The 15,942-nt window shown below is 35.3% G+C and overlaps 1 protein-coding gene across 6 annotated transcripts in view; it reads right to left on the bottom strand.

Moving 5' to 3' along the window:
- PTPRC (protein tyrosine phosphatase receptor type C) overlaps positions 1–15,942 on the bottom strand; it is a 122,689-nt gene that overhangs the window by 33,562 nt on the left and 73,185 nt on the right. For all 6 annotated transcript variants that reach the window (XM_033200500.1, XM_033200501.1, XM_033200496.1 and 3 more), the window contains 5 exons: positions 15,512–15,649; positions 11,934–12,053; positions 8,134–8,292; positions 5,542–5,750; positions 1,077–1,137 (listed from right to left, as the gene is read on the bottom strand). In XM_033200500.1, coding sequence (XP_033056391.1) covers positions 1,077–1,137; positions 5,542–5,750; positions 8,134–8,292; positions 11,934–12,053; positions 15,512–15,649 — 687 coding nt within the window. The remainder of the gene's footprint in view (positions 1–1,076; positions 1,138–5,541; positions 5,751–8,133; positions 8,293–11,933; positions 12,054–15,511; positions 15,650–15,942) is intronic.

Raw genomic sequence — 15,942 nt, 5'->3', positions numbered from 1 at the left:
ATTAAAACTTTACAGAGGGCTTAGTAAAGCAGTTTGGAAAATAAGCTGTTTTTATATTTTCTCTTTTGACTTTGCATTCATATCAGTGACTGTGCACATGCATATGTATGTAAGAGAGGAAGACCTAGAAGTGGCAAAGATAGAAAGACCTAGAAGTTGCTGACAACAAAGTACATACAGTTTAAATAATTCTATTTGCAATGTTAACCGGTAGAAAAAGCCCAAAATAGCATACTAGGTCTCCTTCCTCTATAGGCTCAGATCAATTGATAACGTTAGTAACTCTAGAAAGAGCAGTATACAATATTGCTTTTTTATATATATATATGTATATATGTGTATATGTGTATATATGTATATGTGTGTATATATGTATATATGTGTACATATGTGTGTGTATATATGTGTGTGTGTGTGTGTGTATATATTTATAAATATGAAGGAAACCATAAGGAGACCCAAAAGTAGAAATGGTTAAAAGTGGTTGCCTGGCAAACAGAATCGTGGTTGGGGAATGTAACATGAAGCTGTTATTTTCATTATTGTAATGAAATTTAATCATAAGTAATTTTTTCATGTACATCTTTACTTTGATTAAAATATTTTAAATATCAATGATAAACATTTACATAACTATATCGTTATTAGGGAGTGCTTATCATAGCTTCCACTAGGTAAATCAAGACAGACTCATATCAAAGGCCCACTTCTGCTAAGCATATGCTTAAGAGACAATAAAATAAACAGATAATCTAAAATAGTATGCAAAATATGTTACTAACATAACGATATTTCATAAACATAATCATAATTTAATAGTTTTGGTATATAAATCCTCTTATGAATTCAACAATCCTTTAATAATTGAATCTCCTAACTTGAATTTAAGATATTGTATTTTAATATATTTAACCTATATATATGGTTTTATTGACAATTAAAAATATCATATTTATGGAAAAGACATAATTTAAGCATTTAAAAATCAAATGTGATTATAAGTGTAAAATAATATAGCATTATAAGCATTTATATATATCTTAATATATATAATAAATAGCCCAGTGATAACTTACAAGATGTTCGTTTACGTAAAATAACTGGTTCTCCAAAATAGTATCCATTGTGATAATAGGCCTGAATTTCAGTAACAAAAAATAAAATAATTAGTTTTCTAATTATTTCTACATTATATCACAATGTAAAACATACATATTATTTTTCATACTATGCTGTGTATTTACATTAAAAGTATGCTGATTTGCTTTAAAGTTAAACTTCAAGGTTATGTCGGTATGTTGTCAAATATATTTGAAAGACAAAAAGATATCTTATCTCACTTAGCAATAATAATATTAATAGTTATTAAACAACTATTAAATAGTTATTTTAAAAATGAAACTGGATGAAGAAATAAAATCCAATACATCAAAATGTTCATAATTAAAAGTTAAAATTCCCTATTAATAGGCTAATATTTCATTTAAAAAGGAAATTCAACCATATGCTGTTTACTAGAATTATGCATAAAATGCACATACTTTTTTTTTTTTTTTTGAAGCGGAGTCTCGCTCTGTCGCCCGGACTGGAGTGCAGTGGCCGGATCTCAGCTCACTGCAAGCTCCGCCTCCCGGGTTTACGTCATTCTCCTGCCTCAGCCTCCCGAGTAGCTGGGACTACAGGCGCCCGCCACCTCGCCCGGCTAGTTTTTGTATTTTTAGTAGAGACGGGGTTTCACTGTGTTAGCCAGGATGGTCTCGATCTCCTGACCTCGTGATCCGCCCGTCTCGGCCTCCCAAAGTGCTGGGATTACAGGCTTGAGCCACCGCGCCCGGCCTACTTTTTTAAATTGCCCTTAAAAAGTTTACTATATAGGCATAAGGATCATAAACACCTGTGTCTCATAAAAAGTAATGCAAATAAAGTGAAAACAATTTACACATACAGGGAAACTGAAAGGAGCCAAAGAGAAGTAAAATCTTTGACCAAAAAATTTAAGTAAAATATATTTGAATAATATCATTCAAAGAGAATAATATATATAATAAATCTGACAAATGTATATCTAAGCTTTTATCCTATGGAGAACATAAAATTTACCCAATATTCACAGAATGTTCATAAATATTATACACTGAGCTGTAAAAATTATTCTACAAATCCAAAAAAGCAGAAATTGTAAAAGCCAATTAACTTTTATAAATTAATAATTAATAGCAATAAGAAATTAAAGCACCAGAAATGTAGAAAATCTCTCTTAAATAATGGATATATTAAAAACTCTTCCAAGTTATAACTACAGGCTAATTAGAAATCATCAATAATCAAAATGTTTTACTTTAAGAATCATTGATTACATTTCATGTGAAGGCCTTCAGAAATTAGTGATAAACAATATAGACATGGGATAGAGTCAATCAAAGTATAATCCATAGCCTTTTTTCTTCTTTTAGCTTATAAAAATGAAAAAAAAACCTACAAGGATGAAAACAGTTTTAATCTGAAAGTCACCTGAAGAACATCAAAATAAATCTATGGAAAAGAAAAGTAATAATAATAATCGACTTCATTAATTTATTAACCAGAGATCACAATGGTGAAAAAACTGAAATGACTGCTCTCTCATGAAGGTGTAAACACAAAGCATGATAGCGGAGACAGAAATAAGCATAAAAAGAAGATATGGCAAGTATAATGAAGAAAACAAAAGACAGTCTTTTGAAGAGTCGGGGAAGAGAATTCGAAACTGAGTAATTATCTCCTAGTTTGAATGTTAAGGTTCTATTTCAATATGATGTAAACCTATATTTTTCCAGAGTAACTTATATGATTTGAAGAGTGGGAGAGGCATATTCTAGGAAGTGGGAAGAGCGTGGAGTGAGGTGGCTAAAGAGAGTAACACCTAGGTGCCTCTTAGAAACTACAGAGAAACCAGTGCACCTGGAGCTTAATGGACACTGGGGAAGCAGTGGGAAATGAAGTATAATATGTGATGAGGTGACTATAACAAAATATTTCTTTTACATTGACTGTTCTTTGAAAAAAGTATATATGGCACACTCACTCTAAAAGATTAAAATATCTGAAAAGACTAATCCTGTTGAAAGAAAATATAAATGAGTCTTAAAGAATTTCTCTGCATGAAAGTAATGAAAACAAATTTTTCAGGAACAAATCACTCCTATACTATGTAAAGTTATATAATATAGGCTTGGCACAGTGGCTCATGCCTGTAATCCCAGCACTTTGGGAGGTAAGGTGGGCAGATCACTTGAGATCAGGAGTTCCAGGTCAGCCTGGCCAACATGGTGAACCCCCATCTCTACTAAAAATACAAAAATTAGCCGAGTATGGTGGCGCATGCCTGTAATCCCAGCTACTTGGGAGGCTGAGGCAGGAGAATCGCTTGAACCTGGGAGACGGAGGTTGCAGTGAGCTGAGATCAAGCCACTACACACCAGCCTGGGTGACAAAGTGAGACTCTGTCTCGAAAAAATAATAATAAAAATTTTTAAAAAGTTATATGATATAGAAAAACAGGAACATATAAGCAATGTGTTTATCAGATCAGTGTAACCTTTATACCAAATTTAATAAGAATGATGTCATCCAACGCCTATGTCAACAACATCTCTACTCACTGAATGATCTCCTTTTTGAATATCTACTAATAAAGACAATAAAATAATAGACTGTTGATTTCAATAATACTCTGAGAGAGTAGCACACAATGACAGAGCAGGGGTTTTTCTCTTAGAATGTGACAATAGTTTTGCATCATATAAACAAATCACACCAGGCCATCACAACTATGGCATCATCTATCATAATGCCATAAAAATCGATAAAATCTAACCTATATTTCCAGTTCAAAAACAAAATCAAAAAGTTTATAAATATAAAAACACTTCTTTAAGTGATAAAGAATATGGGCTGGGCACGGTGGCTCACGCCTGTAATCCCAACAATTTGGGAGGCCGAGGCAGGTGGATTACTTGAGGTCAGGAGTTCCAGACCAGCCAGGTCAACATGGTGAAACTCCATCTCTACTAAAAATACAAAAATTTGCCAGGTGTGGTGGCAGGTGCTTGTAATCCCAGGTACTTGGGAGGCTGAGGCAGGAGAATCACTTGAACCTGGGAGGCGGAGGTTGCAGTGAACTGGCATTGCGACACCACACTCCAGCCTGGGCAACAGAGCAAGACTCCGTCTCAAAACAAAAAACAACAACAAAACAAAACAAAAAAAGAATATGGAGTCGTTTGTCAACATCATATTAAAAAGTTAACTATGGAAATTTCTATTTAACAGGAATAAAAATGACAGATACATTTGTTTAAAAATAAAAAGGGGAATTATGTAAGACTTAAAGTGCTGTGAAGAAAATTAAAAGGCAAATTATAAACCCATAACAACATTTATTATGCACGTGACAAAGAGTTTACTATCATTAATATTCAAGGCATTTCTCCAGAGAAAAGTGGATAAAAGAGGTAAAGAATAACACAACAATAAGTAAAGAAATTTCATTAAAATAAAGTTTTTTTATCATATTTCAACCTCCAAATATATTTCATACCATATTTCAACCTCCAAATAAAGAAAAAGAAAGGCATGTTCAGTGTTGGTGAGCCTCTCAAGAAGCAGTCATTTCACGCACTGATACACAAGGGCAATTTGGTAAATTTTATAGAAAAAAAAAGTTACATGTCCAAAAAAACTCAAAATGCATATATATTCCTTTTAATCCAATAAATGCATTATTAGGAATTTATGAAACAAATTATTAAAGACATATTCAAAAATTTTGCTTTACCAATAAGTGAGTTATCTGAATGTTGTTTATATTAGAGACCAACATAGTTATAGTTAATAGAATATGATGAAGCCATACATAGAATATTATACAGTCATTAAAAACTACATAGTAGTTAAATATTTAACATAGGTGTGCATGATATAGTGATGTATTAAAAATACAGTTTACCAAACTGTATTCAGAATATTGATAATACATGTGTTAAATGCATATAAATGTGTATATTATGAAAATATATGTACAAAATATGATCAGTAGACAGTGAGATAATGAGTATTTTAAATTCTGTAAGCTCACTAGTATTTTCTAGGATTTATTTCAAATATTTTCTAATCTCAAGGTACCTGTGAAATTTTGCAAGTGAAAAATTCCACATTAATAATGACAGAAAGCCAAAGTAAAGATAAGGTAGATTTGGTAAACTAATAATCTGTTGTGTATAAAGTATTGTGCTTCTCAACACAGAAGCAATAATTTAACTATAATTAAGTCGTATTGAAGTTCTAAAATATTCCAATGAAACATTTGCTTTACACCACTGACTTTAGTTATAGGAATAAAAATTTTAGAGTCAAATAGTTGAGACTTTTTAAGTACGATTCCATTACACATCAGAGCTTCTCAATCTCATGTGAACAGCGGTCGTAAAGTTATTTAAGTACTATGAATCAATCATTATCATGTATGTTGGTACTATAGTAATGTAGAGAGAATACTTTTACCTTAAAATTGTAGTATGTTGAATATTGAAGATTGTTTACAGGGAAATCGCACTTAGATTGTGACACATTTCTAACTAGAGTATTTCCAGCTTCGACTTCCAGATGGTAACGTCCATCGGGGCCATTAATGTCCTCGGGAGCCTCACACTTGACGCGCATACTGTTATCTGATGTCGTGGAGACAACCATGTTCTGGACCTGGCTTGGAGCTATCAAAATGAAGAAAGATTTGTTATTAATAATTTAATAGATGCATATGTAAATTACTTGACAATACTTGGATACAGTATAAAGTATTTTAAGTGTTAGCTTGGGGGTTATAAATGAGGAAGTTATGATAGTACATAAATTAAAAAGCAATATCAAAACCCTGAAAAATAAATCACTTATTTATTCGGTAATTATTAGCACATAGGTTGTACATGAAGCCATGAGAGTTATTGCAATCCCTGAAGGAGAGTGTGTAGAATTAGAGAATAGAGAAAAACGGAGGGGAGTGGGGAAGAGAGGGAGTTTTGTGAGAGGAGAGGAAAAATGTTGTTGATTGGGAAACCTCCAAGGCCTGTTATACAATCCAGATACTCCTTTCCTGCAGTGTTAATGTTATCCTGGTAAACACCTAGATGGGTTCTTCAGGAATAGAAACAAATTGTCTGCATTTTCTGTGATATAGAAACTCAAGAAAACAACAAACGCATAGAGCTCCAGGACCTGAACTTTCAAATCAAAACTTAAATGACCTTAAAAGTGTTTTACATTCAGCCCCAAATAGCACAACATTTCTTCACAAATATAGGGCTCGTTAGGGTCTCTGGAGCTATAGATGCTGCCTTAAAACAGGGCATTTCTTCTTCCCTGTCCTTGATGGAGGTTAGCAGATCTAGCTTCGGGCCTAGAAACTATGGAGAGATTATACTAGTGGCAAGAGCCAAACGCCATTGAAAGGAAATCTTAAATGGATAACGTGACATAAAATAAAATAGTAAGTAGTTGAGGGTAACGAAGAGAAGAAAATGCTAATAAAATATTACATATTATGAAATGTTTTATCAGGTGAACAGAGGTCAGTAGGCTAATGCTTTATGAGACACTGCTAGGTTTCTGATTACAATTAATATTTCCAGATAGTAAAGCCAACAGCAAACAGTGAATGTTTTAATCTAAGTTGCTTAGGTACTTAACTGCTTGAAATTTTACAAACTGATGCCAGTGAAGATGCTTTTATGCTTTGTTCTTAAAATTCTATGACTACAGCTGAAGAAGAGACAGAATCCAGGATAACAGTTGTTTAATTTTTTGAGTTTACAAGTTTATAAGCCCTAGATGTTAACAAATGTGCCAGGTAAATGTTTTTGCTAGAATAAAGATAGAAATCTTGTAGGCTAGGAAGTTCATACTGTGTCCGGAATTGGTGGTTTCTTGGTCTGGCTGACTTCAAGAATGAAGCTACGGACCCTCACGGTATTACAGTTCTTAAAGACGGTGTGTCTGGAGTTTGTTCCTTCTGATGTTCGGAGTGTTCTGAGTTTCTTCCTTCTGGTGGGTTCGTACTGGCCTCAGCAGTGAAGTTGCAGATCTTCCCAGTAAGTGTTACAGCTCATAAAGATGGTACGGACCCACAGAGTGAGCCGCAGCAAGATTTATTGCAAAGAGCCAAATAACAAAGCTTCTACAGTGTGGAAAGAGACCAGAGCAGGTTGCCGCTGACTGGCTCGGGCAGCCTGCGTTTATTCCCTTATCTGTCACCACCCACATCATGCTGATTGGTCCATGTTAAGGAGAGCTTATTGGTCTATTTTACAAACCTTGAGCTAGACACAGGGTGCTGATTGGTGTATTTACAATCCCTTAGCTAGACATAAAGGTTTTCCAAGTGGCAGTAGACCCAGGAGTCCAGCTGGCTTCGCCCAGTGGATTCCACACCAGGGCAGCAGGGAGAGCTGCCCGCCAGTCCCACGCAGTGTGCCAGCACTCCTCAGCTCTTGGGCAGTAGATGGGACCCAGCACCACGGTGCAGGGAACAGTGCTTGTGGCTCCTAGGGGAGGCTCAGGCAGTGCAGGAGCCCACGGCGGTAGGGGGAGGCTAGGGCATGGTAGGCTGCGGGTCCCTAGCCCTGCCCCACGGGGACCGGCTGAGGCCCTGCCATAATTGGAGCACGTGAATGCGGGGCAGCAGTGCTGGGGGACCCGGTGCAACCTCCACAGCTGCTGGTCCGGGTGCTAAACGCCTCACTGCCCTGGGCTAGCCGTGCCAGCTGGCTGCTCCAAGTGTGGGGCCGTGGAGCCCGCGCCCACCCAAAGCTCATGCTGGCCTGTGAGCTGCTGGCCTGTGAGCGACTTGCACAGCCCCCATTCCCACGGGCACCTCTCCTTCCACACCTCCCCGCAAGCAGAGGGAGCTGGCTCTGGCCTCGGCCAGCCCAGAGAGGGGCTCCCACAGTGCTGTGGTGGGCTGAAGGACTCCTGCAGCACTGCTAGAGTGGATGTCAAGGCAGAGGATGTGCCGAGAGGGAGGGCTGCTAGCACGTTGTCACCTCTCAATACCTTGCTTTTTACCATTTATGGAAAGAAGCATTAAAGCATATAACTTACGTGCACTTTTAGTTGTGAAATTACATGTTGCAGCAGTTCCATTACGTTGCACTTTTGCAATGATGTAGGCATGTAATGATAAATTATATTTTGTATAAGGTTTCAAATTTTGCAAATCATATGTTGTCAGGTGTTTATCCAGATTGAGGCATTTTTTTGCTGAGGAAAAACGTGAAAAAATTTAGTAAGTCATTAAAAGTCAGTACTATCACATATCTAATTTGGTCTCTACATCATATTGTTCCAAGTGGACTTCAAACTATTGAGTGCTTGAAAAATAATTACATCCTTGATACTCAAAAGTACCTATAATTATCAGCCAGTGTATTGAACAAATTCAATTATCATTGGTAAAATTAAACATTGAAAAATTATGGTTTTATATCATTAATTTGGTACATAAAATATTTAATGAGTTCAGACTCATTTGCAAAGATGATCTCTTTTTTTTTTTCTGAGAAAACACAGCCCCCAGTGTATACTATAAGTCTTGAGTTGCATGTTTCAGAGTGATTCTTTCTTGGAAAACCTTTTCTGATATGTAATCTCCAAACTTTGAACATCGATCAGTATTAGCTACTGTTTTGAATGTTACATGCAGAATCCATTTGATCATCAGTCATTAGGTTGATTCTATCATAGTAATTTGAACACTAGAGTAATTAATGGGAGCTGTGAGAATGAGGGAGTTTCATGCTGGAAGTGGAATTCAGTTGTTCCTTGAACGGTAAGTGGAACTGAGTACATGTAAGGGAGAAAAGAAAACCTTACAAACGAAAGAAGGAATGTTTCTGAGTTTAGGGACAAACCTGATCAGGACAACAGCTCTGGCTGGGGAGGCATATGAGAAGTAGGACAGTGTCTAAGTGTGTTTTCACACTCAGGCAGAAGACTTAGCACTTGTTAAGTAAAAACATCACCAGCTGCTGCTATTTTTGAGTAGCCAAGTGACATCAGGAAAGAGGATGATTAGAGTGGCAACATGTTTCTGGATAGCAGTTACAGTGATAATAATATAGTATCAATAATGATCTTAAAAAACAATAACTCACTGTATGTGCCAAGCACTGCTTCAAGGGGTATACATGAAATAATTAATTTAACCATCACTGCAACTATTAACTGGTACTCAGTATCATTTGATTTTACAGATGACAAAACTGAGCCACAGAGAGATTAAGCAATTTGTTCTGTTTTTTTCTTAAAAAAAAAAAAGGCATTACACAAAATAATTTCCAGCAACATCATAGTGGTCTTGAAAGGTACCTATTGCTTTCAATAACTTGAAAAATAATCCTTTAAATCCAATAAAGCACAAAAGGTCTCTTCCCCAATTCTCCAATTACTAAGAAGCTTCACTGTCACTTACCGTCATTAAGTTAATGAGATAAAACTGCAGTTCTCCAAAATATTTTATTCTAAAAATGTGAGGAAAAACAAACACACTTGGGAGGCCGAGGCGGGCGGATCATGAGGTTAGGAAATCAAGACCATCCTGGCTAACACAGTGAAACCCCGTCTCTACTAAAAATACAAAAAAATTAGCCGGGCATAGGGGCGGGTGCCTGTAGTCCCAGCTACTCCGTAAGCTGAGGCAAGAGAATAGCGTTAACCCGGGAGGCCGGAGCTTGCAGTGAGCCGAGAGGCGCCACTGTACTCCAGCCTGGGCGACAGCAAGACTCCGTCTCAAACAAACAAACAAACAAACACAGGAGCAGAAAGAAAACAGATCAAGCTACTAAACTTGAACATCTATCACATTTTCTGTTAACCTCAGTTTCATCATATGAACTATGAAGATATGTGTGCACATCTCCACTGTTATTAAAATAGTTGATAAAATCTTTAAATAATACGTAACAAAAAATACCTGCTAAATGAAGAAAACTAAATGTCAATTGCATTTTTTTCTCCTCTTTTAATCCCTCTCTTTTAGAGACACTGAAAAAATTAAATTGTGAAGTAATGAAGTGAAATTTAATATCTGATTAAAAAGTAATACAAACTGCAAATTTCATAGACTTTCTTCCTGTGGATTTTTAATAGTACTTTTATTTAAAATGGTGAGAAAAGTTAAATTGCCTTAACAATACTATAATCCTATCAACTCTCTTTGCCTTAGGTAACATGGGAGAGGAGAGAAGTGTATGTTTGAGATGAAGAAGAAAACAAAAGCAGAGCAGGCTGTTTAGAGGAGAGCTGGCTCCAAGGAGCCCTTTGTGCAGTGTTAGGGCATGGTCCAAAGCTGCATTCAGTCACCAGTCGGCGGCTTTGGAGAAAAGAAAACACACAGCCTGGTATCATCTAGCCTCCCCTTCTCAGCCATTCAATCCCGTTTAAGTGTTCTATGTGGACAGTTATTAAATTTGGGTAACACTATTTAGTTGCCCAATAAGAAGGATCCATGATAGTTGCCAACAAACAAAGCAAAATTCACAGACTGCTACTAACTCATTACATCCTTTTTACCCTAATTATGCAAATACAGTGGAAATACAGTTTAAAAAAAAAAAAACTGTGTAAAACATAAAAGAGCCATAAACGCATAAAATGTCTACCATATACTCTGACATCAACAATACTCTCTAGTAGAGAGAGTGTAGACGTTGAAGAATGCAGCAAGGGAGAGTGAATAGAAGATTCAGAGAAGAGAAAAAAAATGAACAATGTGTTCTCATAGAAGCTACACAAAGTGTTTGTAAAAGAGGTGTCCAATGAGGCAGACAGTACCTCTGCTGTTTTTTCTTCCTGGAATTTCCATCTTTTCTTCCCGTAGACTTAACTTTTAAATTTACCATAACCTCAAATATATCATATATATTTCTTTTCCTTGGCCTTTGAATGTTAATTTGAAAACTACATGCATATCTAACTTTGCTTTAGTAGTCTGATTATTAAGACCTAAAGACACTAGCAAAAAAAGGCCATTAAAATATAAAATAATATAATGAAGAAAAATAGTCTTTCACTTTTCAAGTTTTGAAATTTATGTCTGGTTCCTTCCCCACAGCACAGAGTGACAGAATTCTGTAAGAGGTTCACTTCACTCCTATTTTAACCTATGGATAAAAGAATAGAGAAAGGTCTATCCCAGGCATTAAGGATGCTCTGAGATACTCCACTGATGTTATTTTCTACAAACATTTTAGATCCTTTAAATTGTCCAGAAGATATTTGTTCTCTTAAATAGCATACCATTTGAACATTTCATGAGTGAACTAGTCATAGCACATTTCTTTCTTGGTATTTATTTATGTATGTATGTATTTATTTATTTAATGCATTACTTCTGCAGAAGTCTAATTCTAAACTTAGAACTATGCTCCCAAGATGATACCAAACTGGCCTCAGTGGTTACATGGGCCCATGTTCATTTTTACTCACCCAACATTTTGTCTGTATTATCAGCTGAGACAAGTTTTAAAAGGGGTTTGCTTGTTTGTTGGTTTGTTTAGAAGTCTGAATGATGAGTTCAAAGTGGTTAAAATCACTTACAAAATACTTGCAAGACAGAAATGAGTATTGTCATCCAGAGATTTTCTGTCTCTAGGCTTGGCAGCACAAAGATTTAAACTAAGATCAAGAAAGACAAGCAAATATTTAGAATGTTCTGGATGTTAGTCACTTCTGAGGCTGGAAAGCTTTGAATGAGTGGAAGCAATTCTAAGATCTGGGTGTATACTATGCCTATCCAGTCTCTAAGCAGAGAGCTTCGTGGCTCACTGGCTTGATCAAAATTTCTAGTACTTTCAAATTCTTGATTTCTCTTTTCTGATGAAATTAAATTCTACACAGTTTACCTGTCTTGTTTACATAACAGAGGGTAAAACTATGAAATAGTCTTTGAGGGGGATTCCAGGTAATTACTCCTTGATGTGCAGCTTCACTTGTACAAACAACATTCTGAGGCTGTCCTGGAACTGTTAAAAGAATAAGAATGTTAAGTAATATGAAAAATAAGACATGGATAAAGCATTCTTCATATCATAAGCATGCATTATTGATAACCATGTTTTGACAAATGATGAATTAAAAATAAAATTTAAAGAAATGCATCTGGGCTTATTTAATTTGTTTTAGAGTAAATTCCTTTAACAAAGTAAATGTCACACCAGATTGGCATTGTGAAACCTAAGCATTCCACTGACTTGAAGATATCTGAGAACTCCCTTTTCCTTTCATACACATTATTCATATATATTATTACCCAGATACTGCCTACAAATCCTGAGATTTGTAGGTTTTGCTGTCTGTGCTGAAAACCTGGTATTCACAGCACTAATAAATGTAGCAGTCATTGAGTAGCACTTGTCACTGCTTTCAGTAACTAGTCATTTGAAACTGAGAAAAACTGATAAATGTTTAAATAAAGTGTATGAACTAAAATTGACCTTAAAATGTACCCATTTGAGATATAGTTTAATGAGCTGTAACAAATGTATACATCCACATAACCAACACCACAATCAAGATGAAGAAAATTTCTGTGATCCCAAAATGTCCTTCTGTGGCACTTCCCAGTCAACTGAGCTCCTTTGACCAGACTCACACAGTGTCTGATCAACTTCTGTTACTACAGATTAAATTTGTCTTTTCACCCATTGCATGTAAATAAAATTAAACAGTAAGTACTTTTCACACCTAACATATTGCACTCAATGTAATGTTCTGAAGATTCATTCACTTAGTTGCATGTGTCACAGTTACCTTTTAAAAATCTATCAGTAGCTATTGTAAAGATATACCACATTTTACCTATGATTCAACAGTTAATACACATTGGGGCTGTTTCCAGGTTTTGGCTACTATAAATGAATTTGCTTTCTCATGTTTCCTCTTTGGTAAATACCTGTAGTGAAATTCCTGGGTCGTGGCTGCACATCCTAACCAATAGTAGTATCCGTCTTTTTAAGTTTAGCCATTTGAATGGATGTATAGTATTATCATCTCAGTATTGTTTTAATTTGCATTTCTCAGATAACTAATGATGTTGAGCATCATTTAATGTGTTTATTAACCACTTGTATATCCTCTTTTGTGAAGTATATATTAAAAGTGTTTGTCCATTTTCAATTGAGCTATTTTATTCCTTATTTTGCAGCTGAAAGAGCTCTCTATATGTTCTGAAAAAACTTCTGTTGTTGAAAAATTTAATTTTGATTTTTACAAATGATTTATTACTTTTTTATTTCCTTAATGGCTTCATCCAAAGAGCAGGAATGTTAAATTTTGATGAACTCCAATTCATCAAAAAATTTTTATGTTTCTTGCTTTTGTGTCCTAAGAAATCTTTGCTGAAGGCACACATTTTCTCCTATGTCTTTTGATTAGAATTTTTATAATTATAGCTTTAGTATTTAGGTCTGGAATTCAATATGAATTAATTTTTATGTTTGTTGAGAGGTGAAAGCTGATGTTCATTTTCTTTCTACAGAGATACCAGTATCATTAGTTGAAAAGACTATTTTTCTCCCACTGAAAACATTTTGTGCTTTTTTTCAAATATAAAACATAGTTTTCTGGGATTTCTATTTTGTTACACTGATTTATAAAGAATGTAATAATTGTGGTACTTATAAAAATATATTAAAATTTTCTAGTTATGCTGAGGATATAGTTTTTACATAGTTTTATTTACTCTTCTTGTAGCTATATATTATTTTGGAGGATTATAAGGAGACATGGATTTAGGCAGCCTCTTTAGCCTTCAACTATCCTTTTTATATAAAACTTAGAATCACGGGCCAGGCATGGTGGCTCATGCCTGTAATTCCAGCACTTTGGGAGGCCGAGGTGGGCAGATCACAAGGTCAGGAGATCAAGACCATCTTGGCTAACACGGTGAAACCTCGTCTCTACTAAAAATACAGAAAATTAGCCGGGTGTGGTGGCGGGCACCTGTAGTCCTAGCTACTTGGGAGGCCAAGGCAGAGAGTTGCTTGAACCCAGGAGTCGAAGGTTGCCGTGAGTCGAGATCGCCCACTGCACTCCAGTCAGGGTGACAGAGCTAGACTCCGTCTCAAAATCAAAACAAAACAAAACAAAACAAAACTTAGAATCACATTAATAAGTTGTGTCAAAAATTTCTCAATATTATCGTTAATAAACAAGTTTAGTAATGTGACAGACTGCAAGATCAATACAGAAAAAGCAATTGTATTTTTGCACATCAGTAACAAATCTGAAAATGTGATTAAGAAAACAACAGCATTATAACCAGGTATAAACTTAAACTAGAAATAAATTTAACAAAAGAATTATAAGACTAATGCACTGGGCCGGGCACGGTGGCTCAAGCCTGTAATCCCAGCACTTTGGGAGGCCGAGGCGGGTGGATCACAAGGTCAGGAGATCGAGACCATCCTGGCTAACACGGTGAAACCCCGTCTCTACTAAAAAATACAAAAAACTAGCCGGGCGAGGTGGCGGGTGCCTGTAGTCCCAGCTACTCGGGAGGCTGAGGCAGGAGAATGGTGTGAACCCAGGAGGCGGAGCTTGCAGTGAGCTGAGATCTGGCCAGTGCACTCCAGCTTGGGTGACAGAGCGAGACTCCGTCTCAAAAAAAAAAAAAAAAAAAAGACTAATGCACTGAAAACTACAAAACATTTTGAAAATAAATTAAAGAAGAAGACACCCTGTGTTCATGAACTGGAAGACTAACATGGTTAAGACGGCAATATTTCCCAAATTGATCTACAGATTCAATGCAACCCCTGAAAGGATCCCAGATGGCTTCTTCATAAAAATTGAAAAGTTGATCCTAAAGTTCATACAGAATTCCAAGTTCTCTTAGATATTCTAAACAATCTTGAGAAAAAGTAACAATTTGGGGGAACTTACAGTTTCCAATTTCAAAGTTTACTACAAAGCAGCAGTAATTGACAGTGTAAGCATGACATATAAATCTATAAAATAAATCTGAAAGTTCAGAAATAAACCCATCATTATGGTCAACTAATTTTTGATATGAATGGCAAGACTATTCAATGGGAGAATAAATAGTGTTTTCATCAAATGGCACTAGAAAAATGAAATGGCCATAAGCAACAAAATGAAATTAGACTCTTACCTCACACCATATACAAATATTAACTCAAAGTAGGAAACAGAGCTAAATTTAAGAGCTAATGCTATAAAGTTTTTAGAACAAAACATATGGATAAATCTGCATGATTTGGCAATGGACTTTTACATACGACACCAAAAGCATAAGCAAAAGAAGTAAAAATAGATAAATTGAGTTTCATTGAAATAAAAAGCATATGCTTAAAAAGTATCAAAAACAGTAAAAAGACAACTGATTTCCTATGATTCTCAAGGAATTATAAGAACATGAAAAGGAAGCAATTTTATATATAAATGTAAGTAACATACTCACTCCCAAAATCTGTTTTTATAAGTTTGGTAATGTTAATATACTTATGGTCACTATAGAGTATTTCTGAGTCACACTTATACTCATATTCAGGTTCAAGGTTTTTTAAATAAATGGATTCCTTATCAGATGTTTTATTACCTGAAATAAAGAAATATTTCAAATGAGTATATCGATGCAATATTCCACACACACATTTATTTTCTAATTTCACATTTATAATTTTCTATTTAATACTTATCAGATGGAAACATCCGTGGAGATTGTCAAAATAATAAAAGTAAAAGATCCTGAAAATAATTTTTCTACATTCAACTTTTAAGAAAATATAGGCTGAGTTTCCCTTATTCAAAATTCCTGGCACCAGAAGTGTTTTGGATTTAGTTTTTTTTTTTTTTTTTTTTCCCAGATTTTGGAATATTTGCATATAGATG

This window comes from Trachypithecus francoisi, unplaced genomic scaffold, assembly GCF_009764315.1.
Source record: "Trachypithecus francoisi isolate TF-2019V2 unplaced genomic scaffold, Tfra_2.0 Lachesis_group5, whole genome shotgun sequence".
Classification (NCBI taxonomy): Eukaryota; Metazoa; Chordata; class Mammalia; order Primates; family Cercopithecidae; genus Trachypithecus; species Trachypithecus francoisi.
The sequence above is the reverse complement of the archived record's forward strand: the minus strand, read 5'-3'. Positions and strand labels throughout refer to the sequence as shown.